General features: G+C 45.2%; 3 protein-coding genes across 9 annotated transcripts; 2 read left to right on the top strand and 1 right to left on the bottom strand.

Annotated features, from left to right (window-relative positions):
• Positions 1-10: 10 nt before the first annotated feature.
• Positions 11-2,276, top strand: LOC105458479 (ankyrin repeat domain-containing protein 49-like). 3 transcript variants are annotated; one of them, XM_011703809.1, is made up of 4 exons: positions 11-179; positions 349-509; positions 824-1,161; positions 2,191-2,276. In XM_011703809.1, the coding sequence occupies exons 1-3, from the start codon at positions 35-37 to the stop codon at positions 1,157-1,159; spliced, it is 642 nt and encodes a 213-aa protein (XP_011702111.1). In that variant the 5' UTR covers positions 11-34; the 3' UTR covers positions 1,160-1,161; positions 2,191-2,276. The 3 variants fall into 3 exon arrangements, with proteins under 3 accessions (XP_011702111.1, XP_011702112.1, XP_011702110.1); XM_011703810.1 differs by lacking the exon at positions 2,191-2,276 and adding an exon at positions 1,855-1,899; XM_011703808.1 differs by lacking the exon at positions 2,191-2,276 and adding an exon at positions 1,264-1,428.
• LOC105458481 (lysosomal-trafficking regulator) lies at positions 1,200-22,202 on the bottom strand. 5 transcript variants are annotated; one of them, XM_011703813.1, is made up of 36 exons: positions 20,732-22,202; positions 19,304-19,570; positions 17,273-18,512; positions 15,870-15,955; positions 12,433-15,227; positions 12,278-12,337; positions 11,817-11,971; positions 11,480-11,724; positions 11,222-11,391; positions 10,640-11,155; positions 10,341-10,445; positions 9,954-10,263; positions 9,721-9,875; positions 9,382-9,603; positions 9,084-9,280; positions 8,554-9,003; positions 8,151-8,465; positions 7,951-8,070; positions 7,666-7,869; positions 7,309-7,569; positions 6,846-7,233; positions 6,335-6,768; positions 5,953-6,185; positions 5,531-5,865; positions 5,151-5,374; positions 4,634-5,040; positions 4,479-4,545; positions 4,255-4,405; positions 4,032-4,172; positions 3,692-3,909; positions 3,435-3,618; positions 3,168-3,332; positions 2,925-3,061; positions 2,518-2,756; positions 2,148-2,429; positions 1,200-2,057 (listed from the first exon to the last, which is right to left on the bottom strand). In XM_011703813.1, exons 3-36 carry the CDS (start codon positions 17,570-17,572, stop codon positions 1,856-1,858), a joined length of 10,473 nt encoding a protein of 3,490 aa, XP_011702115.1. In that variant the 5' UTR covers positions 17,573-18,512; positions 19,304-19,570; positions 20,732-22,202; the 3' UTR covers positions 1,200-1,855. The 5 variants fall into 5 exon arrangements, 4 of the variants coding, with proteins under 4 accessions (XP_011702115.1, XP_011702113.1, XP_011702114.1 ...); XM_011703811.1 differs by having other exon boundaries at positions 17,273-19,570; XM_011703812.1 differs by having other exon boundaries at positions 17,273-19,570; positions 22,076-22,202.
• Positions 22,203-22,901: 699 nt separating this feature from the next.
• LOC105458609 (palmitoyltransferase ZDHHC23) lies at positions 22,902-25,060 on the top strand. The gene is made up of 3 exons (XM_011704075.1): positions 22,902-23,449; positions 23,573-23,749; positions 24,138-25,060. Exons 1-3 carry the CDS (start codon positions 22,902-22,904, stop codon positions 24,325-24,327), a joined length of 915 nt encoding a protein of 304 aa, XP_011702377.1. The 3' UTR covers positions 24,328-25,060.
• Positions 25,061-25,192: the final 132 nt, after the last annotated feature.

Genomic DNA, 25,192 nt, shown 5'->3' with positions numbered 1-25,192 from the left:
ACCCGCTGAACGCTGTTTGAGACACGACGCGAGCATGTCATCGGACGACGAGAATGACGAGCTGCAGGACCTGGAGGCGATACGCGACAAGATTCTCAGCAGCCCGGCGAGCGAGCGTATGCAAGTGAGCGCCTGGGAGAACGACGACGACGGTGTGGAGGCGGAACGTAATGCGAGAGGTTAGGATTCTAACCGGCATGCATCTCCGCCTTGAATTCGAAAACTATGTAATCGCGACAAGCGGAGAAAATAAAAAAATTCCGTGTTTATAATCCCGAAACATCAAGAAATCTTTCGTTGAATTAATTTCATGTACGTGCGCTTACGATGTTCCTTTCTTCCTGCCAGAACCTGACGAAAAGGCTATGTTGAGCGCTGCCGAGGAGGGAAACCTAGACAAAATTAAGAAATTATTGAGCAAAAATTGCCTCTTACTAGACTGCACCGATAAGGACGGCTATACTCCGCTTCACAGGGCGTGCTACGCCAACAATGTCCAAGTGGTGGAGGTAGGTGTAGGAAATTAAGGTAAACGTACCAGTGGCTGAACGTGTATCTATATCCGAACACGTACAACAAGATTTATTAATCTCATATACTTTTTTTATTGTAATATCAAAATTTAATTGTTAAAAATATTTAAAGATTACAATTAAATTATAATATTACGAGAAAAGTCATTTAAAAATAAATTTTTGTGTACTTGTTCAGCTATAGATACGCGTTCAGTCACTGGTACGTTTACCTTATATCCTCTTAACATCTTTGTATGCAAAATCTGAAGCTGATTTGCATATCATGATGCCTGTCTCTGTGCCAACAGTATCTGCTTGAAGCCGGGGCGAGGATAGACGCTAAAACCCAAAACGAATGGCAACCTCTGCACTCGGCCTGCTGTTGGAACAACACGGAATGCGCCGAAGCCTTGATCGCGAACGGAGCGGACGTTAACGCGAGGAGCAAGGGAGATCAAACGCCCTTACACCTGGTTTCCGCCAGTTCGCACAACTCCCCCGCCCTCCAGCTTCTTCTGTTGCATCCCGACACGAATCCCCACCTGGTTAACTCGAGCGGAGACACGGCGGATCAGATTGCGAGGAGGACGACAAAATACTATCCCATGTACGAGATAATCGAGCCCTGCCTGAATGAGATTTAATGGTGAGCGAATTAAGAGTATTTGAAACGAGATATACCAGTGTATTTTAATGCAGTAAAGGATTTATTTGATATACATATACATATATACATATATTTGCATAGAAATATCAGCAAGAGGAGAATGCAAACATTGGAAAAATGAGTGGTTTGTGTAAACGCGTCTTTGTTGCTGCATTATGTTATTCTATAAAAATTTATGTATATAAATTACGTTATTGAACATTATACACTAATGAGACGTACAATCTATATGAATTCAATACGCAATGCGATATAAAAATTTATATAAAAATATAATGTAGGATATATAATTATGGGTACAATCATATTGGGAGAATCGATAAGAATAATACTTCAGCGCATTGTTCATTTTTTCTCCAATACATGTCATGATTACGGCTGGGAATGCAAGAAAGAAAGAAAAAAAGATGAGCGCGATTAGCCGAAACAAACACATTAATTCTTAAATTAATAATAACGCAGAGTGGAAAAAAAACCTACAAATAAAACAAGAAACGATAAAAAAAAGCTGCACGTTAGCATAAACATTACGAGAGTAATATAGAAAATAATGTCATGTTTATCCCTCCAATCACAATCTCTTTCTCTATATATGAGCTGTCTTCTCAGCTCGTACTCCATGTTTGTCTCCGTGTCGTTCTTTTAAATTGTTCGGATGACGGGTCCACGCAGGTCAGTATGACGTCAGGTTGACGAATTTCGGCGTACCGTTGCTGAGACGCCTCGATCCCTCCCAAATGAGAACGGTAAAGTCCTCCGTGACCGCGTACAAGTGGTGCTGATCCAAAGGCCACGCCACAGCGATTATCGCGCCGCAGTCTCTCGCGTTACTCGAAATCTCTCTGACTAACTGCAGATCCCAACTGCTCCATAATCTGCATTAATCAAGAGACGCGCTCTCGTTCAATAAACCGTTCGTAAAGAAAATTCACTTAACAAAGTAAACATACGGTATCGCGTTGTACCTTATTATTCCGTTGTCTAAGCCAGTTGCGATGACATTGACAGAAACGCCCTCCGGCGCGTTGCTGTAGCAAAGTGCCGTCACACGTCGTCTGGATAAAATGGTGCCCACGGCCCTCGCGTTCACGGTGTGCACCGTCAACTCGGATTGATTGTTGGTCGTCGCGTTGCCCTCTGATCTGGAAATGTCGTAAGTGGCGGCCACATCCCCGAGTGTCTCGCTGATACACAGAAGATGTACGGCGTAACCTTGGTCACGGACTATCGATCTCACGTACGTTAAGCTGTTTGAAAATAAAACACAGATATATATGAACTCATGTAAATATAACTCTTTTTCTCTCTCATTCCCCTTATTTTTGTATTGTGTACCTGTTTAAATCCCAAATAATAACGACACCGCTGCCGTCACCGGAACAGGCAACGCTAAATGTGCGTGACAGAGATATCACTGTCACCCGACTGCTGTGAGCCAGAAGTACCGTCGCAGACGTTGAGCTGAATTCGATTTTGCCCGTAGCCGCTATAGTGTACGCATGCACTGTGATTCTGCCCGATAAATGTCCAATCCAAAGCTGTCCGCAATCGGGAGTGGACGCCAACGTCGTGATCTAAAAAATATTTATTGCATTGCATATTTAATGTTCTATCTTAGAAGAAATAATTTTATCTTGCAAATTTAAGAAATTGTTTTCTTCTTTTTTAATATTCTATTTTTTTTCTTAATATCGAATTCTTGGTATCGTTATTTATTGCGAAATGTGTGTTAAGATACTTACGGGATCAAGGCCTGAAGATTTAATCAGAGGCCTCGGCGGTTGTTCCTTCTTACATTTTAATCTAGCGACTCCATCTGTACCGCTCCATGACGCTAATGCGACACCCAATACAGACATACCGCTTAACATGCTGCTGCCTGATAAAACGTAAAAGGCTTTCATTCACATCTGTATTTAAAGCTCCGTGTTGTATGAAAAGCATTAGCAGTGTACAATAATCGCGAATATGAATAAATCAATAACCTTTTTCTTTGGTGTAACCGATAAGAAGCGTGGTGTAATTAGGCAAGCCAAAAACGTCACCAGTTGCCAAAGGAACGAGTGAAGCTAATGGTGTTTTGTGCTTAAGCTTCCAACATAACACAGGCTCATTGCCGGGCGCGCCCACATAATTTCCCCATTTTATACCTGCGATTACATCAGACAGTAGTTTAAGCGACGTTTAACACATTTAAAATTTTGACTGTCGTTAATATAGATCGACAGTCCAAGCCACGGGAAGATAATTACCATTGATCCCTTCAATAACCTGCGGTGTTTGATTAGACAGCGTGATATTGCTGAGATTTTGAATCAACGGATGGGGAGCCCGGAATAATTGCGCGGGCGTTTGACCGTACGTTCGTACCATGGTTTCCCACGCCTGACGTTCCAAGGGATCGGTTATCTGCTCCACGTCGAATCCGTAATAGGTCTGGATACAAGGAAGGAGCTATTAAATATTCATTCGCTCGTAGCTACGCCGCGATAACGTCAAGGGCACGTACCGCGGGATGAAAGACATTTATCGCCTCTATCGCCGGTCTTCCCGTCTGCCTGAATCCAAAGACGAGGTCGATCCAGTACGGCAGTACTTCCCTCACGACGTCGGATTCCAGCGCGGCTCTGTGTGCCAGTATGAATAGACGCGCGTCGCCGCCGCACCACTTCGGCAATTCAACGTCTCCAACTTTGTTGCCATTTTGTCGAACACCGAAATTGAATCCTGCAACACATATAAACGTATTTATTAATATTAATTTTTAATATTATTAGTATTATAATTAATATTAATATATTAATTCTGGTATTTTTTTTTTCAATTAATTGCAATACGCTCGGATTTACCCTCGAAGTTTAATAAAAATTCAGGTAAATAGAAAAATTCCGGTATCAATTCCTTCACGTCCGTCGTTGAATCGCAGCTAGTTAGTCTCCATGTGGTGGCCAGCGCATGGAATGTTCGGTCGGGAATATCAAAATTGTTATCTGTACGAGCAAAAATAGGTTTATAAAAATAATCCATTTTTCAATGGGTACCATTGTAAAAGAATAATCTTTTTGTAGCTACCTTGATAACAAAGGAACATGCTAGTAAACGGTGGAAGCCGTACCAAAAAGTGTAATACAGTTCCAGAATTACTATAATGAGAGCCATAATGGAATGGTCCTTGATTCAAGGCAATTAGATTTAATCCTTCTGTTAAAGTTTGTTTCAAGTACTGCACAATAAAAATAAAGTTATTAGTGTGATGCTACAAAAAGCAATAATAATAGTAACTTTTAATGGCTTACATTATAGTTATTTATGTAATGTTGCTCGTTCTTTTTATCTTGCACAGCCATCGGTCGCTTGAAATTCCTGTAAAGTACACAAGTGTATTCGCGCGCATTCGAGATATATATTTCACAATATATATTTTGTGTCGCATATTTTCCATATTATTTACCGATAAATTTTCGGATTGTTCAAGTCAATCTTCTCACTGACGTAGTCCGCCAGGACAAACGGAAATACGGGGTACTGCATTAAGTCGTTATACGAACGGCCTGCCAGTTTGTTCAAGCAAGTTATGTATTCCCAATTCGTGAGCGCGCCACTCCTCCACAAGGCTAGAGCCTCCCCCAAGTCATCGCCGGGGATTCGCCTCGGTAAATTGCAAGCGGACAGTTCCGTCGCAAATTCGTCTCTTTCCTTGGACGAATTGAACGCCAGCAGGTACGTTCTGCCAGTGATGAGAAAGATTTCGATGGCTCTCTCTTGCAGTTGGTATCTTCTTCTGTGCAACTCTCGAATATCCTCGAGACGCCAAGCAGTACCACCAGCCACAGCCAAATCGAAGCCACCCAATGCTATCTACAATTAACAATGGTTAAGAAAGTCTTGTCGGTTGATTTAGAAATCAATCGATAATTCAACAATCGACAGAGATAGAATTATTCGAGAAAATAAGGGGGATTGCTCACGTCCGTATGTAACGGCATGTCGGGATTGTCCGGAACGAAATACACGCACGTCTCGCCAATGAGGACTTCTCCGGCTAATTCGGCTCTGGGTGTGACAACTTTCGCCTGAGACATCTTGCGTATTTTCTCACTCGTATGCAGCCGTTCGATTAGAGCCGCAGTGTTAGAGTCTTCGCGAACACTCGTAAATAGATACGATAATGGCAACTCGATATTAGAAGACGCTGTAAAATATAAAATGTAAGATGTAAAATGTGTGCGTGAAATTTTCTCTAATTTACTAAATTTCTTCGCGTATGTAAACGTTAATTGAGAGACTGCATCCACTGAAGACAAATTCTTTTTATTTTACGGGAATATTCATTTAGCTGTAGACATACCTAATCTGTCTTGATACTCCGGCAAAAAGAATCTGTTGTCGATATTCAAGTGACACCTCTGAAGCCTTATTCTGACTCTCGCGGGGCCTTCAGTTGGATCCAATTCCCAATTTCTCGGGTAGCTCTCGGGAAAATGCCATGGCGCCCGTTCGTGTGTTAGTCGCTTAGCTATGTCCCTCCATCTGGCAACTGCCTGAGCCTCTAATGCTCGCGTGTGCTTCAGCTGTTCCATCAGTACCTTACGCTCACGGTTTTGTTCCTCCACAACCGAGCGCGTTATGGTCATGGCGCTTTCGGTTAGCTGCTTCGCCAACGCATCGAATCTCTTGCCGATTCTAGCACAAAATTATCCGTCGTTTTATGAACTTTAAAAAAAAAGAAATATACGCCAACTTCCAGAATAAATATAAATATGCGTCTACCTTAAAATTGCGGGATAATTGTCGATACAAATATCTTGATCTGGAAGCAAATCTCGACGTAACAAAGCTAACTCGTCGTTCCATACTTCAGGACTAGCTTGCTCTATCCCTTTGGCGAGGTTCCATACGCGCAGACCCTCTCTCAACTCTGCACATACCCTAGCGTCGGCACTCGGCATTTCGTCCCGTTTTTGCAACAGGTCCCAAAAGAACACAGTAAACTTTTGCTCCATCTAGACATAACATATTATAAATTATAATTTTATAATAATTAACGACCTACTTGTAGGTGAGTGAGGTGAGTCCCGGTCTCGATATAAATTAGATAATTTCATATTTTAATGGGAAGACACGTTGAAGACAAATTAATTAACGTAAATACCTGTGGGTGAACTTCCAGAATACACGACAAGATTTCACGAGCTCTCGGTTCCTCCATTAGAGATCTGATGGCGTATACCCTCGTATTGATGCTCTGATGCGGCTCCAGCAGCCACACCATAATTCTAGCCGTATACTTTCTCAGAGCCGATCTGACGGACCACGTGTTGCTCCAGTGATTTTTTTTCTCCAGCGGATTGCACATGCCATGCAAAAGAATGGAAAACAGCCTTCTCGTTAATTGCAGTTCGTTGACGGATGGCGTCGCGTCAGCGGCCATTATAAATTCAACGGCACGTGTCACAATGATGCGAAAACGGTCGTTCAGCTCTCCCTTGCTGGGTTCACGCGGTACCGGGGTCGAATTCGTGTGAAAGTTCGCGAAACTAGAAGAGCGGGACCCGTGATCGCTCTGCTCGCTGGACGTCGTGAGAACTGGAAGAATTTTTTTTTTTTGTAAATACACATAGTTTGCGTGCCGGAAACTTTCGCACGCCGTAATCTTTATATACCTGAGGTAAAGTAAGATGCCGAGGCCAAGTAGGAAGCCGTGCTACGCAGTCGGAATCCCGAAGGATTCGACATTTTAGTGGTGAGCACGTCCAACTCTCCGTCGAACAACGCTACCTGGGCGTCTCTCACGGCCGCGCAGGTCGAACTCGCGCGGCACCGCAGCTTCTCCGACAGTTCCATGTAATCGAGTATCGTGTGTAGATCGAGCACCGCCTGTACCTGATGATTACCCGGTAATTCCAGAAGCTTGGTCGCGATTGCCACAAACAGCACGTGGATGTCTCGGTGAAGGGACGTCGAGGTACCTCTGTGCGCAGCCGCGACCAGAGCTTGTGCCAATGACTCGATCAGGCCTTGCTCCAGAAGTACTTTCAGCGCACTCGTGTTCTAGGATAACGAAAATTAACCCTGTACGATCGTATACGTCAGATTCGCCGTCGTGCGTTTTCCACTTTGCCATACCTTTGCTATTATGTCAGTGATAAACGATATTATCGGCCTGGCCACGTTCGAATCGGAGCCCGCGGCCTTCGCAATCATCGCCATTAACGGCGGCATCGCCGCCAACGTCGGCCCCCGCAGAGCTAAGTTCTCTAAAGCGACGATCAGCGACTCGCTTCCGGTATACAGAGCTATCTGATTCCCTAAATGCATGAAGTACTTCTGTTTTATAAACTTGTTAACTTCCTCATCGCTGGCGCGTTGCAGATAGGTTTGCACCACCTGTAAGATATCACGAGATACTGATGAAACATTTCATTCGCTCCGTGTCGCGGCAAAAGTTACACGTTACGTGCGTTGCACTAAGAAATTATTTACCTTGATCAATGCCGTGCGTACGCGATTGTCGGGATCATTGGCTAAAACCAATAGCAATTCAGCTCTCAAAACGTGCTTCAGCACTAAGCCAACTTGAGAGTCTGGTAACACTCTCACAGCATCTCTCAATAGCAATAACAGCCCCTCGCAGACTAAGCCCTGGCAGGCCCTCCTCTCGTCCGCGTACGTTGACGATTGCCTGTCCTAAATAATACGCGATGCACGATTCGATTAAGTAATAAGTGAAATTATGTCGTATTAAAGATTTTTCATTTTTTTACATACATTGCTTCGAGGATTAGACCCATCGCTACCCGCAATTCCGGAATCTTCTCCGGCACTTGTATTGTCCGATGACAGCACATTTTTACGATCCTTCTTTTTAGGACTTCGCGTCTTTTGAATCTAAGAAAGCGAACAATCGCAATATTGTGATGTTCGTGTAATCTTCGCGAAGAAATTTCACAGTGAAAAATATTACATACCTGCTCGTTCGTCAATGCCTTGTTCAGTTTGCTGTTCTCCACTATGCCTATCGAGTCATCAGAAATGACATTACCGCTCCTTTTCGAATCCTTCTCCTTGAGTTGCGGCAACATAAAATAGATATTGTATCGCGAGTGAGTGACGTAAGTCTCCGAGGCTTGATGAACGAGGACTAGGTAATCGGTGATGGCGACCAAGTGAGCAAATTCGGGCGGTGCGCCCATTAGGGCGCGCATCAGTTCCACGATAGCGATTCCGGTATTCGAGTCCAATATGGTACTTTCTTCTTCGTGCATCTCGTACATGAAGTGCTCCTACGAGAAAGACAAAATTATAAAATATACAAGTATCGCGTATCGACGTGTATTTTATTGTGTACAGCTGTATGTATTTTTTATTTACCTTGCATAAGGTGAGAATCGTATCCACGATACCGACCCGATTTAACTGCGACGCATTGAATTCACGATGCGAATGTTGATCTCGCAGTAAAATTAGTAACGCTTGCAGCAGTAAATTTAACGTGTCGTATTTCACCCAAGCTCTCCACGCGGTAAGCGCACCCTTGATCAATCCCGGGTCTATGATAACAGCCTCGCAATTTTGCGAGATCGAATGGTTACCGCTGCCGATGTCCTTGATGATGATCGAGCTGTCGCACGCCGCGTCGAGCATCGCCTTCAGAATGTGCCTACCAGCGTGACACCTAGACGATTCTAGAACACGCAGAATCAATGACGTCCCGCCGTCCGATCGATATTGATTCAGGAGTTCTGAATCGCTGCGAACAAGATGCAGGATTATGGACAGGGCCAGGGCTTGCTCTTCCTCGGTGGAGTTTAATTCGACCACCTGCAAAGATTCACAAATGTTTAGAGGAGACATGCTTTAATCTTTTTTTTTTTTTTAATCGATCTAAAAAAAGTACTTACTCTCGCAAAGAGATATAAAAATACTGGTACGCCGCCCACTAGGATCGCCGCGGGCACAAGGCCTCGGTATTGCTGGCTCTCTAAGCGAGTAGACATCATTGGAGGTATCGAGAGAGGCGGCTGCTGCGACACCCTGTGCTCCGGGACTGAAACGACTCTGAAACCTGGTTGGCCCGGGAAGATACTTCTCGCAACAACTATAAAAAATAATGATAAAAATAATAATACACAATAACATAAATTGCATGATAATTCATATAACATTACAAAATGTATAGCATATTAATGTATTACTTACCAGCAGGATTAGCGACAGCTTGAGGATACAAGTGCACGATATTGGGGTTTTGAGCCTCGTAACTGAGAAGCAAATTATCTTGCAGCTCGCCAAGATGTGAGTTTGTCACGTCCATAACGGAATCCCAATCGATTTTCGATTCTGATACTACTGTCTCGACGGCGTGCTTCAAATAAGTACCACCATAAGACTTCCGTCGGCTCAAATCAAATTTACCTCCTTCTGCAATGTACAAAAAGTAAGATATTAGAGTCTCAGATTTCGTATAGATGCAATATTAAGTTATTAATGTGTTATACATATCTGAAAATACTTTATTAATAATAATACGATGCTAACCGTATTTCACTTCGCGAACGCCATTCAATGCGCCGGACGCAATGAGAGGTGCAAAATCGGGTTTCACCGTGTTTAAAATACAATCTGCCAAGTTGGTGTAATTTGGTCCGAGACCGGCCAGATGCAACGCACGCTCTTTCGTAAACACTGGACATCTACGAATAATAATCATATGAGATATACAGATAATTCTACTATGTATGAATCACTTGAATGGTAACAAAATAATGTACCTGAAAATCATTAAATTCCCAAGGTACCATGCGCCAATGCTGCTCGATCCGATTTGACCTAACAAAATACACGTGGTACCGGGCTTCCTCACCAGTAAACCGTCAAACGGTAATTGAGCATTGATTTCTTTCCAACCGTCTATCCAGAGCGTGACCTCGACCACAGCACTGCGCTTATTCAAGACGGTATCTTTAATGTTTAAAGTCAAGTGGTGCCAGCATCCCGAAGGCAGCATGCCGTTTATCGAAGTTTCGGAGATCGTTCGGTTCATCTTGTCGTCCGGTCGAGTAAGCCGTAAGATTAATTTATCTAAATAATGAAATAAATGTTCAGCGCGAGCTTTCACTTATAACTGATAATTTGCGAATTTTAAAAGTGAATCTGACCTGATCTGAGGTCGAGCCAAGTTTCCAAAACCAGCGATTCGAACCCAATGGACATCAAATGTATTACTGACGTCGGCGTGGGTGGCGATACAGAACCTGCTACGACTGGAAGAAAGATTATATATTGATATTTGTTCTTCTCGCGACACTTTTATAAATGCATCCGAATAAAAAATATAATAAATACTTATAAAGTAAATAAAAATCTCTTCCATGTATCAATAATATTAGTGTGCAATTAGGAACAATAAACGTAATCGTTTGCTAACAATTAATAACAGTTTCCTTTCTCTACTAACCATTACGACTCCAGTCATCGGATAGGATACCCCAGTCCGACAGACTCTCGCTGTCCGAATCCAGCAGCGGGGAAGTATTGGCAGTCGCACGCCCGCCGACTAATAGCCCTCTTTCTATCCTTAACCACATAGAAACGGAGCAGCCGTGCAACCACACCGACCAAGCAAGTTCCGGCCCGATGGGCAGACACGTCGCGTGCACGGACCACGGGCTGCAGATTCCCGTAGCGAGGTGCTTCTTTCTGAAATTGTTCACGAGGTTCTCGGCCTTCTCCAGATTCTTGTGCTCCTCCGTCTGGATCTTCAGCGACGCTCTCGTGTCGTATTTCACGGGGAACAACAGGATGAAATTCGGCTGAGGTCGAGCGGCCAGCACCAGGTGATACAACGGCTCCAATAACGGCAACAGCGGCGGTTTCTTCACTTTGAAAAACGACAGATACGCGACCAGCTCCGTCGATGAGATTGACTGCGTCGCCAATAATGTAAAAACTTCCAACGCCGCGTGCTGCAAATCTGCAAAAATGCACTATACAGTGCACTGATACTAATATTTTTGCGTATATCTCCCATTAAAACTACCTCGATATCGCGGATCGTTATCCGTGAATACATCCTTAAAACCGCTCAATATTTTCGTAATAGTTTCCGAGGCCGCGAGAGCGGCACAACTTGAGGCACTTTCTCGGCAAGTAACAGCGACCCTTCGCAATCCACCAGTTATTATCGATCCTCTCTCCAAATCTAAACCCCTGTAAAAAAAAAAGGGCGTCATGAAGTAAAATAATAAAATAACACAGTTGACATGTACGAAAATTCGTGAAAGTATTCAGGGCTTACTGTTCGCTGAAATGAATTAAAAGATCTATCGCCAAGGAGCATAGAGCAGGATGCGCATTGGCATGACCTCTCGGCTCTATCACAGGTCCAAGGGGACTGCTGCTTTTTTTCGAGATGTTGCTGTTGGTACTTTTCCCAGGCACTTCAATATCTGCCTCGTATCCATCGTCAGCAGTTACGTACTCGCCGGTACTACTATCGTCCGCGCCGTAATCCGGTAGAGTCTCCAACGACATGGTTGGTAGCTGTTAAAAAAAAAAAAAACAGCTGCATTAATAAATTAATAAATTCTCGACTTTTAACAATTAATGTAAAGATCAATGTTGGCAGCACGTACTCTGGGACGCGGTTGCTGCTGTATGGTGTTTTCCTGCGCTGGCCTCAGCATGGAGACTTTCAACACCGCGTCCACTATCACAGCTATTCCACGGCCAAGCGTAATCCCGGTATTCATCAGCGTCCTTCCCAACTCCATGACTACGTCGCAGTCATCTACACCGCGGAGGGTTTGTCGTTACGCAAAAATCGGCAAGAGCAACGGAATGAAATGTCGATGGGGCGAACGGTAAATATAATTACACGTGTAAATTAGATAACGTCACGATTAACCGAGATTTCGAGAGTGACGTTTACCATCCGCCTACATTCCTTGAACTGTTTTTCTGACGCGCGAAACATCTTCGGATTATAACGCGCCGCAGCTGCACGAGCGACTGATATACATGCATATACATACGTAATCGACGTGTGTATGTTGCGCGCTTTTATTAATCGCATTCGTAACATGAATACACTTACACAACGGAGATATCAGGCAACACGTAATCAGGGCCTCGAAGAGCTTATGCGCTGAATTATCTGCAGCGAAAAAATTAAACACAATACGATTCATTAATAATTTTTTTAGTAATAATTTCTCAGGTATTATTACTTCACATGTCGCAGCTGTATACCTTCGATACTATCCGTGGCGATGCCCACAGTTAACAGCTTGAACAACTGCAACGATTTCCCGGATACCGGATGTGTCGATAGCTCAGTGCGGAATTTCGGACTGCACAGTGCTACCCCTGCGGCAGCCCTCCACGCTGCGCTAGCCTGATGCAGGCTAAATTTGTTGTACGACGCGTCTCCGTCGTCGCACACCTCGATGGCCTCTTCTGCGGGAGGGTAAAACTTCTCGAGCGGATTCGAAATTGCTGGAGCCTCTACTACGAAATCAGTCTTGTTCTCTAATTGTTCGCGATGAGTATCACTTTCAGGCAGTTGCGATAGAGTTGTATCATCGAGATCTTCAATCGCCGTTTCAGCGATCTCCGTTCTCAAATCTCTGGGATCGGACAATTCAGCCTCTTGATTGTCGGAATGCATATCCTTCTCGCCTCGCTCGTCCGCCTTCTCTTCCGCCGTTCTCAGTTCCTCGAGACGCTGCAGGCTGACGAACAATCCGTTCGTCTCTCTCTCGAGGGTTTCAAAGAGGAATCTCGTCGCCGGTGCTTCGGTACTTTCTGTATCGTCTGGTTCCTTGCAAATGCTCCAGATCTCCACAGTCACGGTGACTTCCAGAAGAGCGTAGACGCTCCTGGTGAATGCCGTGTCCGATATTAGAGACAGTATCTCGTGCAGTCCGTTTATCTCCATGAATTTCTCGCACATCTTCAGGTTCACGATTAAACACGATATAACGGACATACAGGATTGCAAGAGGAACCTCGCCGTCGCGTTGCCCTTATCGGTCACGTAATGCGCTTTGGCGCGTAGGAAAGTCGGATAGAAGACTTTGAAGAGAAGCTGCTCCCTGACGTGAAACCGGCAGCCGGGTGTGACCTTCAGCAGATGCGCCATGACGACGTAGCAGAGTTTCGGATCGTCGGGGCACAGCAAGTCGACGTACAGCTCCAGAAAGTCCCACGAGTAATTGGCCGGTCTGTCGCAAGTGTCGCACGCATCCGCCGCCGAGTAGGCGCCCAGCTCTCGGAAGACGGTACGCTCCAGGAACGCCACCGCCGGGGCGTATGTCGCGGAGTCGCGTTTTCTCAGACAGGCGATGACGCTCGAGACGAGTATCTTTGGCGGGAAGCAACAGCACGTACCGGCGGCGGTGATTATCCCAATCAGCCTCACCTGCAACTCGCTCGCGAACAGATGAGATTCCTTCAGCAAGCTCGTGAGCGTCGCGAATAACGACGAGATGCAGCACAGTTGTTTATCGGCCACGCCGACGATCGGTTGGGAGTACGGTGCTCCGAGCACGTCCGAGTGATGATGGCTCTGCACGTGGTCGATGCAGGATTTGTGCTTGGCCCTGTGGCACTGCGTGGCGTGCGAGAGCTCGCGGCGAACGCACTTCAGTCCGCTGGTCAGCGCGCCCATTATGTCGATTATCTTCTTGGCCCGTACTATCGACTTCGCCGGATCGACGCTGGGTAGATCGACGATCGCGAACACCGTTCTCTCGACGAGCCTGCCGTCCTGGCTCTCGACGAAGAGTCGAAACAACTCGAGGAAGTCCGACAGCTTGTCGACATTGCCGCTACGCTGGTGCAACAGGCAGTAGAGGAACGTGACGATCCCGTAGATGGTGGCGAAGATGAATTCCTGCAGCAGCGAACCTTCCTCCGGCTTCAACACGCCCACCGGCTTGCTGCAGGCGTTCTCCAGCAATCTCAGTGTCATCGGCAGCAGGCCGTTGTGAATCACCGCCGTGGTGGGCTCGTCGGCCCTCAAAGCGCGCTCCAGAGCCGTCAACATTAGCCGGGCGGCGGCTGCCTTCAGGGTCGCACTTTCCGTGCCGTTCAAACTGCTGCCATTTATGCCGAATTGCAGCGACCACAGCGTGTCCAGGGCAAATTTTAGAACCTGCACGGCTGGCGTTTGCTCCGCGGGTGTGTCGTAATCGCGCAAGCCTTGCAGCAGCTGTATGATGAGCAAGCTAATCTCGAAGTTACTGATGTCGGCGTCCAATACGTCGCGGATCCTCTCGTCGATGTAATCGCGCGGCGTTTTCCTCACGGGACGAGGTGGCAGCTCGTACAATTCAGCCTGCCACTTCTGCTCCTCGTCGCTCCTCACGATCGACGTGAAATATTCAAAGTCCATCGGATTCAGACGGATCTTCAGCGTGAGAGAACGTGCCGGATCGATGCCGTCCGTCGACGGCTCGAACTCGCTGCTCGTCTCGTCCTCCGGTGTATTACGTCGCGCTTCCAAGATCGACGACGGCTTCTTCTGCTTGTGACTGGCGGACTGGTAGATCTTCGTAGCGCCGACAACGTGTCGACGAGCGGTTCTCCTGCGCGACGGCGTGTCGCCCTCGTGGGAGAAACGTCTGCGGCCGCAGTTCTTGGTGCTCTTGCGTTTCGCGTGCAGCTCGATGTTCACCGTGTCGACGGTATCGTCGTTACAGTGAAATCTCATGTACTGGTTACGTGTCGACGGCCCGACGACGGCGGATTCGCCGCTGTCCGACTTTTGCGACGCGGTGGTCAGGTCGGCCCCCGAGTCGGCTCCATCCTGGAACGCGACCTGGTAGAGAGCAACCAGCAGCGCGACGAGTTCGCGACCGCATGACAGACCGCGTACGCCCAACAGATGCAGCACCGCCAGGTAACGCCAGCCGCGATCCTGTACCAGGTACTTTCGCAGACCGATCAGCTCGCCGCCGTCGCTCCTGCTTCCGCACAACTCGTGCACGTCCGAGAGCAATTCGCAGGCCACGAGGGTCGACACGCCGCCAACGCCAACCGAACTGAAAACAAAAGGATATGCGCTTGATGTATATAGATATGTCTTTTCCACTGTCTCTCAATCAACGGGTTGATCGAATTATCAGATGTGAATTATCAGTGAGATATGACAGTTGCTCACTCGTATGTATTTGTTATTTCTAGTAGTTCACGTGATACCACGCCACTTTTTACAATGAGCAGAGAAAGGAAAATTTATTTCAACGCTTATCAGAAAGTGAGTCGCAATAGAATATACGGACATATGCAAGAGAGGACAATGACTTTTTATACACATATATGTGTGAATATTGTAGTCAACACGCTGTTAAGTTTAATCAGACATTTAAAACAATCGAATAAATAAATACAATTAACAGGCGCGTGAGTGGCAGAAAAGAAATGAAACGGGAACTATCGGATCGAAAGTCAGTCGAGCCTGCAGCTACCGTAAAAGTTCTCCGTCGCAACCGCAGAAGCGCGATCGAATTCTCATACTGTGGTTGAGGCGAAGACGGCGAGTTGTAAAAATAAACGCGTAATCGTACACGCTTCCCGGAAAGTATCGCATATAGCTTTACGGAAAGTATTGCGCAGAATAATAATAAATGGATTAAGAGTAATGACTAATATAGGTGGATTAAGTAATGACTTGAGATCCTCACCAACAAGACAGGACATCTTTCACGTCTTTGCCTTCCTTAATTTGCGCGAGCAATTCCGCCAGAAATATATCAAGCCAGGACGATTTCTGAAACAATCATTGTGTATGTGACATCATGCTTTTGCTAGCATATCAACAGAATTTATATATAAGCTCACTTATCAACAGAATTTATATAAGCAAATATCTTTCGTGAAAAAAAAAATTGTAATCTGCAGAGACGGTTATTACTTAGAATTCATAAAACGCAATTAACTGTCACTAATTATTCTTAATCCGTAAACGCGAGTTCGGTAATTCAGAAGATGCGATACGGTTCGTAAGAAAAAAACAAGTCATGTTAAAATATCGTACCAAAAAAGAAACTAGTGGATAAGCAACAGGGATAAGCTCAGAGATAAGCAAGAGGGAACAGAGAGAACATCGGAGAAAGAGAGAGAGATTTCGTTCATTATTTGCCAAAGTTGACAAAGATAATTTGCTCGCGTCTCTAAGCGATATACTAATCACCATTTTAGCGGACACAAAATGAAAAACATAATGATTAAGCATTGCAAAATGACATACTTGCGGCACGCTACTTGCGATATTCTCAATTTAATAAGCGTTAGATATGAAACTGGAGCATTCCGAATTTTCGTTATCCTCCGTCGCCGGAAATAGGGATTGTGTCTAGCGATCTTTTAATGTATGCGCAACATATCACAAATAGTCTGTTTACTGTCGACATGTGATCCGGCACGTATAAGCGTGATTCACGATGGAAATAACTGTTAGCAATGAAAATATGCCCCGTTCACAGAAAATTAATTATAAATAAAATCTTACAATTGCTACAAATTAATTTAAAATTAAATATTTATGTGTCATATTTTATTAGCACATAATTAACATAACATTCAACATAATTGTATCTTTTTCTCTATTCTATTATTTATTTATGAAAGAAATCTAATAACTAATTAGAAAAGCGTATCATTAGATTAAATGATACGCTTTTTCAATTAATTATTAGACGATTGTAACCAAAGATGTGTATTACATCAATGCCTTCTACAAAGTATTGACAAGCAAGGCGCAGGTAACTTGTAAGGCATCCGTTTCTTTTCGTAAGCCACTACAATGCGGTGTCTCCGGACGCGGAAACAATCCAATTACAATGCAAGAGGCTTTACAAATCAGCGTTGAATTTGACAATAATTTATTCCCGTGCGTCATATCAATATATAAAACACATGAAGAAAAGATTCCTTGCCACAATGGATTTATGGGAGTATAACGGTTGAGTTTTGTTAAAATTAAATGACCCATAAAAACCCATAAAAACTTAAAGAGGAAAAGAAAGCAAAATTTCGAGAGTCAAGAGAGAGAGAGAGCATTAATTTCGGAAATCATGTTTGATACCTCGTAACTCTGGGGTTCGGCGTGGATGAAATGATCCCACAGAACTTGCAGCTTATTGATCGACACCGTAGACATCCCTGAGCCCCGTTCCTCGCGCTCCTTCTCGTCCTCCTCTTCGGGCTCCTCGGTTTTCAACCGCGCATCTTCCTCGTAACTCGCTATCTCGTCCGAGCTCAACCACGCGCACAGGTTGTCCTCGCGCTGCCTCTGGCGTGCATCCTTCGACCAAGTAACTTGATCACCTGAAAGACCGGGATTCCTCACGTCGGGCTGAGTAAACCAACACGTGCTGAGATGCATAATCGATATGTCCCGTCACGTACGTCACTTGAGAGTCGAAAAACTATACTCGGCGCTGACAATTAGATTGTGCTTCACATTTTCAATACATGATCAAAGAATACATTATGATTTTTTTTTTTTTTTTAAGAAACAGTGCTGCAGTGACACCTTAATTCAAAGGCGAGTCAAAAGACTTGCGTCAAGAAGAGCAACTGATATTTTACTTTACTATCGTGTTCTGTAATCAGAACCTCGCGACTCGGCAACATTACGACGCATTGCAAATCCGATCCCGACACGGGAGTGTCGAATATGTTTACCGAACGCGAATCCAGCTTACATAACATCCCCACGTATTCGCGATTGATCACCAGTTTGCAGCCTTCCGTGGGGAAGGCTCGGAAGCTTCGCGGAACCTTCGCGGAGTACGAAACGTTGGTGAACGGTAATCCGGGATTTATAGACTCTTCGATAACAATCACTGCCGTCGCTACTGCCGCTGTCGCCTCTACCAGCACTATCAATGAGCCATCATCACTATACTGTGTCAGAATGGAAACGCACGCGGCCATGCGAGAAATCGCTGCTACAGCCGCGATGGCAGGATTTGATCTACCGCCACTGGCAATTCTTATCTGTCGATACTCGCTCCCGTGCCGCCATACGACGACAGTGCCTCGTTATCGCTTCTCGGAGCATGTGACGATCCACTCATAAATCTAGCGACGAGCCTCAAGAACGCAAAGCCGTTCCTCTCTGGTAAACTTTTCTTCTCGATTCTTACAGATCCGCGTTGGAAAACGTGACGCGATGACCAGGCAGCTGTCGTTTTAATTATAGACAGGATTCGACTTGTTTAATTGTTAAAGCTATAAAATTAAAGTTCTGAACGCCTTCACTACTTTATGGCGCGAACCAGCTTCCTTCTGATTACCGATCGTTCGTTCTCCATTCAAATCTAAGAATTGAGAAACAAATTTTAAATACCTCGCAAAAATATAATTGCTGTGATGCTAGAAAATTAGAATACTAAAGAATATTAATTATGATTCTTAATATATCCTGATAGCCTTAATATATTTTAATGCGCGATAGCTCACGATCTTTTTCGGCGATTAATATTGAGATTACCGAGAACTTAATATCGAGATTCGGAGAACGACAGTGATCTTATTTGCAATATTAATAATATGCACTCAGCAACAATCTGTCATATCAAATATTGTAAACTAGACATATTATACATATCTTAAATATACAGTTAAATATGTTAGAGAAAGATAACTCCATTCACAAATAAAAAAATTTTTAATTACCTGCTTTTCTATTTACTCACAAATAGAATTTAATAATGTAAAATTAATTTACAAATTCAAATTCTAACTGCAGAGTTTTATAAGATTTCCAGCACTAATGAAATGAGCCAGGAGATTTGAAGTAACTTTCAAGATAGTTCTATTTATCATACGCAAAATATTTTAAAATAAACAGATCCAATGTTAATGATCCTTTAACGAATCAAACTCAATATTTTCCCTCAGAGAAAATGTTGAAGAAGATTGAATTCATGCTTTTGCTATTTTCAGTCTAGAGAGTTAAGTTTTCAAACATCTCTGATTTCAACTGTTGTTTGTCAAAAAAAAAAAAATTCTACTTGTAGTTCTACTTGCGTTAAATTTGAACCGTTTATTCGGAGACACTTTTACAAAATTTATGTTACCGCATATTAAAGACAAAAATTAGGCTTACTTAATCGAAATTATCGTTAACGAAATTACGTCGGTAACGAGTAAGTCGAACACGGTGCCTATCCGCGCACGTCGGGAAACGAGAGTACACTCCTCTTGCTCGTCAGTTCGTGTCCCCAGCTCGAGTCCTCGGCTGGGGGTGGACGTCGGATATTAACTATCCGCGCAACGAGGAAGGGGAAATCCACGGTCGAGCCTCCGGCGCCTCCAATCGGTTCTCTTCCACGACGAAAAATCGTGGTTCACGCAGCGTTGGCCCCTCGCCAGTCTATCGAGAAACGGGAAAAGAATCAACGAACTATATAAACGCGTCATGTAAGTGTGACACATGTGATGTACACGATAATAACATGCAATTGATCTCGGAAAAGGCGTAGCGATAGACTCAATTGTTCGCCGCACGTTGCGTCTCGATAATCGCTTGAGGGACTGTTAAACGGAAAAATTAAGAAAAATAATTGTTATTACTTGCCATAAACTATTCACTATAAATATTCACGGAGATAATTAGTCCAATATCTAGATTCAATTTCGTCAATACGTTAATGCCTAATCAGCGTTAATGCCTGTTCTCGTTTTCGGCTTGACGATACCATTAAAAAAAAAGAACAAATTCGCAGATTCATCATGTAACGTCAACGTCATTTACTTATCTAGAATGTAGTAATTTTATGGATACGTTTTCCAGTGGTATTATCGGCGACAACGTTTTTTTCATACAGCTGCAGATAACGACGTTATAGACACAATGCAAAATACCGCAATTGAACGCGCACTCCCACCCACGAGGTTGAACAATCCCCAACAATTCAATCAGTAAACACGGCGGGCAATGCAACGATAAAACCCGCGAACACGTGCAAACAATTGAAAACAGTTCAGTGGGCAACAGCCGCGTGGCACGATTGCCGATCAATCTTTCCGCACTCGGCCGGGTTGCATTATTATGGCGGCCGATTATCTTAATGAACTTTTCTACGCTCCAAGAGTGCTTTAATTAGCCCCTCGTCCTCGGTACGATAAATAGTGTGTTAAAGATGCGAGTAATTTTTCAGCGTCCGCCTCTGAGTGAAATAAAGCAACGAATCGGCAAACAAGACGTTCCTTCTCGAAGAAGGTCATCGTTTCTCAATCGTCATATGGAAGAATCTAGAAACAGCGGAGCGTACAGCTAATATACAGCTTCCATAATTCCAATTACCAATTAAACGATGTAATTTTTTACTTAATCTTCGAAATGAAAATATTCTAAGCCAATAAATTATCTCGCCCCTTCGTCATCGTTACGAGCGAAGATCACATTCGCGCGTCCGCGGCATCGAACCCGGATTGGCCCGCTCGGATCGCAACCAATCCCGGCATATGATTTTGCAAATAAGCGCGACACGAGTCTTTTAATTTTCTTTTTTTCTGGCGTTTCTATAATTACTTTATCGCCTCGCGGACTTTTCGTGATCGGCGCGCGACGTCGATAAACAGCGAATCGCCGACGACGATAACGATAGCTGGTTGACCTTCTCGCTACTCCCGTCTCGTAAAACTGACAATTAAGAGCATCCATCGCTTCGCATTTTCTGCTCTCTCTCTTTACGGTCCCGCCATCCGTTCGCGCGACGTCGGCCGAGTCCTCGTTTCTAGATTCCTCTTAGAGATTCCGTTCGCTTTGTTTCATTCCTCTCCATCTTTCAGTAAACCTAAACGTACACCAATCTCATTTTTACATGCAAAAATGTAAATTGTAACACAGGCATATCTTATGTACGCTAAACTTTTTAGCTATTCTTAGCTACTTGTTTCAGCTGTTTCCTACACTTGAATTCCATTTATTTTCTAAAGCGCCAATGTAAGGCTGTCCTAGAAGGAAGTGTAAGTAAGAATTATCTTTGACTATATAAATATGGACTGCTAGTCCCCCCGATTTTACTATGTAAAAGACATATGCCCAGTGTCGCCGAGCTGAAGTTGGTTGAGGTATCGAACTTCGATTTTTAGGCTCCACCCCAGTCAGTAAAAAAAATATCAAATATTTGTCAAAATGTATTAAATATTATGTTGAAAATTGATAGGGAGCCAAAAAAAATCTCAAATCGACGGAATGAAATTAAAAACAGGCTCAGCACCTTTCCTTTACACGTGTCGTAAACACGCTGATTTCACAGGAGCCTTCCTCCTCCCCGCAGAAAATTACTGACCGAAGTGGAGTCTACATCTTCCAGCTTGGCGACACGTGTGAAGTTAATTACTGTCAGTCCATACTTATATAGTCAAAGAGAATTATACCTTACTCTAAGCACACGGCGAGCGTTAGAAAGGAGAAAGCTGAAAACGAGGCGGAACACCGAGTCGCAATCCCTCTTCTCGCAATTTCCGTTCTATTCTTCGTGCATCGCAGAGAGACGATTGCCATTCGGTTCGACTGCCGATTCACTTTGTGCATCTTTTATTTCTCGACTTGCCACACTTGCTCCGGAGGGTAGGTATACAAGTATGAATGCAAGAAGCGACTGGGAAGGGTAAAACCTACGTGTAAAATTCAGTGTAAGCTTGTTTTTTCAATTGCAGCCTCCTGCTCCTTTTCCCCGCGCGAGAAGTTCAATTAGACTCTCGTTCCGTTTTTCCGAGAAAGTGTAAAAACGCTTGCAGCCAAAAGAAATCGGAGCCACACGGACTCGACGCGTGCGGGGAGGTCTCCTCGCCCCGGGACGGGGTCAGGTCGACGGTCAGGAATCGTCGCCGTCAGGGATATTCGTTGTCGTCGATCTCCACGACGTACCTTACAATTGACACGACGTTACGGGGGCTGCCGCGTCGAGCTCGGCTCAGCTGCTCGGCTCGCCGTTTAGCGGTTAGCTGTCAGTCGTGCACCACACAGGATGACAACACTGACACCGACTCCATCGCGCTTGCGGCTGTGGGAGCGCCGCAGCGCCGCCAGTCTCGCGCGCGCGATATTCGAGCAGCGAGACAGAGAGAGAGAGAGAGATTCATCAGAGCCGCGGAGAGACGATAGGAGGAACGACGAGAGGAGGACGAATCCGTCGTCGCGACGTTTTGTATTTCTGCCCGATGACGAATTGAGCCGCGGTGAAGCGGGTGCAGCCTCGCGCTTCCCAGGGTTAGGAATCGAGCGCCGGCGAGGATGGCCGGGGACGACACAGGTGTGTGTCCGTTTCGTAAGTTTCGTTCGCGCGAGGTGGCGGACTTTCAAAACGGCGATTACCATCGGCCGCGCTTCCCGCGCGATACCGTTTCGAGATTACCGCGCCGCGCGCCCGCGCCACGCCGCGCCGCCGGGCACCAGAGTGCGTCGACTCCCCGTGGTGCAGTCCCGTGTGTGTTATCGTCGCCGCCGGCGCCGCCGCCGTCGCCGCCGCCGCCGCCGGCCCTCGTTGGAAAACGTCAACGGGAAACGGCGCGCACGGAGTCCGCGGGAGTCGGACTAACCTCGAAAAACACCGTCGTCGCCGACGAAGCCGACGTCTGGGTCGCATATGCCAGTGTGAGGAGACGACAGCTCCCGCCCTCCTCCCCCACCCCCCACCCCAACCCCACCCCCCCCGGTTTCAAGCCGTCGCCGCCGACGACGACGACGACGAAGCATGACTTGTCCCGTCTGGGAGAGGCTGCGTAACCCGTGCGGCTGGCGCGCGGGCGCCAAGCAGATCTCCGTGGACGCGATGCTGCCGCTGCTGGTGGTGCCGATCCTCGCGGTGATCGCCGCCCAGGCCTTCCTCTGCACGGTCGTCGTGTTCCTGGTCACGCCGGTCCTCGTCTACTACCTGCACCACAACTTCCTCAGGTTTCTACTGCGCACCAAGTTCTTCCTCATGTGGACTATCACGAGCGTGCTGATGATGATGCTGGTGTTCGAGATTAGCGTCGTGCCGCTGCTGGAGATCCTGCCCGAGGAGAATCTCCTGTTCATGGTGTGCGTCGTCGGCGGCATGTGGTGCGGCTACAAGACCAAGCTGAACGCGGACGCGACGGCGACGCAGGAGAGCGCCGTCGTCGGCGGCACGCAGAGCTTGGAGCTGGGCGAGGGCAGCGGCGAGCTCTGCGCCACGTGCAGGAGAAGGGCGCCGCCCAAGGCCCATCACTGCCGCTTGTGCCAGACCTGTATACTCAATAGGGAATACCATTGCAAATGGTAGGCAACCTCGGCTACTCTCCTTCCTTTCACCGCGGAGTCACCGCGTTTATATGATTATACAATCTAGTATTCTTGCATTCTTCTCTAATCACTTCGGTTTTCTTCCTTTTTTTTTTTCAGGCTGGATTGCTGCATAGGTTCCAGCAACTTAAGGTGGTACTTAGGCTGTTTATTCTTTTCCGCAATCGCTTTTATATACGGTTCCAACTTAACTATGACTAGCGTCTGCCATCCGTTCATTCTCATCGGAACCGTGCTCCTCCCGGATGACTGCAGCGACGTGTATCATCAGTTGGAGTACGTATTTACCATGTGCACTTCCTAATTGCGCTCTGATACACACTTGAGAATATATCAAAGCACACACGTGCGTGTGTGTTTGAATCAACTCTTGAAATTATTCCACTATACAAGATCAGAACGTCATGTATATCACGAGCGGGAAGTGTGAAGGATGTCACTGATACCAAGACTCGATGAAGTAAACTGGAAAGATACAGGGGATCTATAAAATTTAATAATCGCAAGATAATGATAATTGTCTGCAAGACGCGGCGTCATAAATATTGTAATATCTCATATTTGCTTTCTGATATATAAAAGTTCGACACAGATAACGTGTCGCGCAACTGTTCCGTTCCGAAGCCGCCCGATCGATATGCAATAAATGTGTATATTGTTTCAGCATCGCGCTCTGCTTCGTCTCCGCGCTATACAGCCTCTTCGTGGGCCTGGTGCTCCTTTGTTATCTCACGTACCACCTATGGCTGCTGTACATCGGCACGACGTCGAACGAGCGACGGATGGACATCAAAAATCAGTACGACCACGGGATGCTGAAGAATGTATCTCGGCTGTTCTGCTGCAAAACTTAGGGACGCTATTTGTAAGCTAGGATCACTGAATTTTATTTCACACGGTGTATGCATTACACTCTGTACAAAGGATTACGACGAAATCAAATTTGACAAACTAGAAGAACGGTAAGGCCAAATTATTTGTCATAGCGTTATAAAGCCGTAGGTAACAAATAAGGGCCGTGACACACGCAAAAACTTAAGCAAAAAAAAAAAAGAAAAACGTAAGCACAATCGACTAATCACAATTGAGACTTTAAGGCCATAACGTAAATAGTAGCGAATCCAACATGTTGATTTCTTTGCTGCTTACGTCTCACTGCTCAAGCTTTTCTGCGTGCCGTGGCCCTTAGGCCACTTGAGACAAGTGAATCAGAATGCGACAGTTAAGATCGGACTCGATTGCACACTATTCTTCATCCAACATAATCTTGATATCTGACGATTCATAATTCATGAAAAGTATAATAGATATTACTTCCATAATATTATACTTATGAAATCATGTTCGACATATCACGAAGCATCAAAATCTATTACATCTGTCATCCTTAATGTATCGCATTGTGCATACCATTTGTATATTTAATGTAACTGTGATAAAATGGCCATTGTACGAGTAATATAGTAAATTGTATTGAGTACACGCATACACACACACAAACACGTACACATACATACACATAAATACATACATACATATAAATACGGTTCTAAAATATGTTCAAGTAAAAGGAAATTTAAATACGTATGTACAGTAATGATTTGCGTTTTATTCGGCGTAAGAGAAATGTTAACTTCTGTTCTCGCGTGTATTTAGGGACTAAGACTACTCTTTACCTCATTCGGATGACGAGGCCAACGATTGTCGTAACAGTATTAA

Source organism: Wasmannia auropunctata, unplaced genomic scaffold (assembly GCF_000956235.1).
Source record: "Wasmannia auropunctata unplaced genomic scaffold, wasmannia.A_1.0 LD334508.1, whole genome shotgun sequence".
Taxonomy (NCBI): domain Eukaryota; kingdom Metazoa; phylum Arthropoda; class Insecta; order Hymenoptera; family Formicidae; genus Wasmannia; species Wasmannia auropunctata.
This window is presented reverse-complemented; position numbering and strand designations above follow the sequence as displayed.

Coding starts and splice junctions, on each gene's coding strand:
- LOC105458479 (XM_011703809.1), top strand. CDS start 35: ATGTCATCGGACGACGAGAATGACGAGCTGCAGGACCTGGAGGCGATA. Junction 180..348: donor GGCGGAACGTAATGCGAGAG/GTTAGGATTCTA, acceptor TCTTCCTGCCAG/AACCTGACGAAAAGGCTATG. Junction 510..823: donor ACAATGTCCAAGTGGTGGAG/GTAGGTGTAGGA, acceptor CTGTGCCAACAG/TATCTGCTTGAAGCCGGGGC.
- LOC105458481 (XM_011703811.1), bottom strand. CDS start 17,572: ATGCATCTCAGCACGTGTTGGTTTACTCAGCCCGACGTGAGGAATCCC. Junction 3,619..3,691: donor TAAATGTCTTTCATCCCGCG/GTACGTGCCCTT, acceptor CCTTGTATCCAG/ACCTATTACGGATTCGACGT. Junction 2,430..2,517: donor ATTATTTGGGATTTAAACAG/GTACACAATACA, acceptor ATTTTCAAACAG/CTTAACGTACGTGAGATCGA.
- LOC105458609 (XM_011704075.1), top strand. CDS start 22,902: ATGACTTGTCCCGTCTGGGAGAGGCTGCGTAACCCGTGCGGCTGGCGC. Junction 23,450..23,572: donor AGGGAATACCATTGCAAATG/GTAGGCAACCTC, acceptor TTTTTTTTTCAG/GCTGGATTGCTGCATAGGTT. Junction 23,750..24,137: donor GACGTGTATCATCAGTTGGA/GTACGTATTTAC, acceptor ATATTGTTTCAG/CATCGCGCTCTGCTTCGTCT.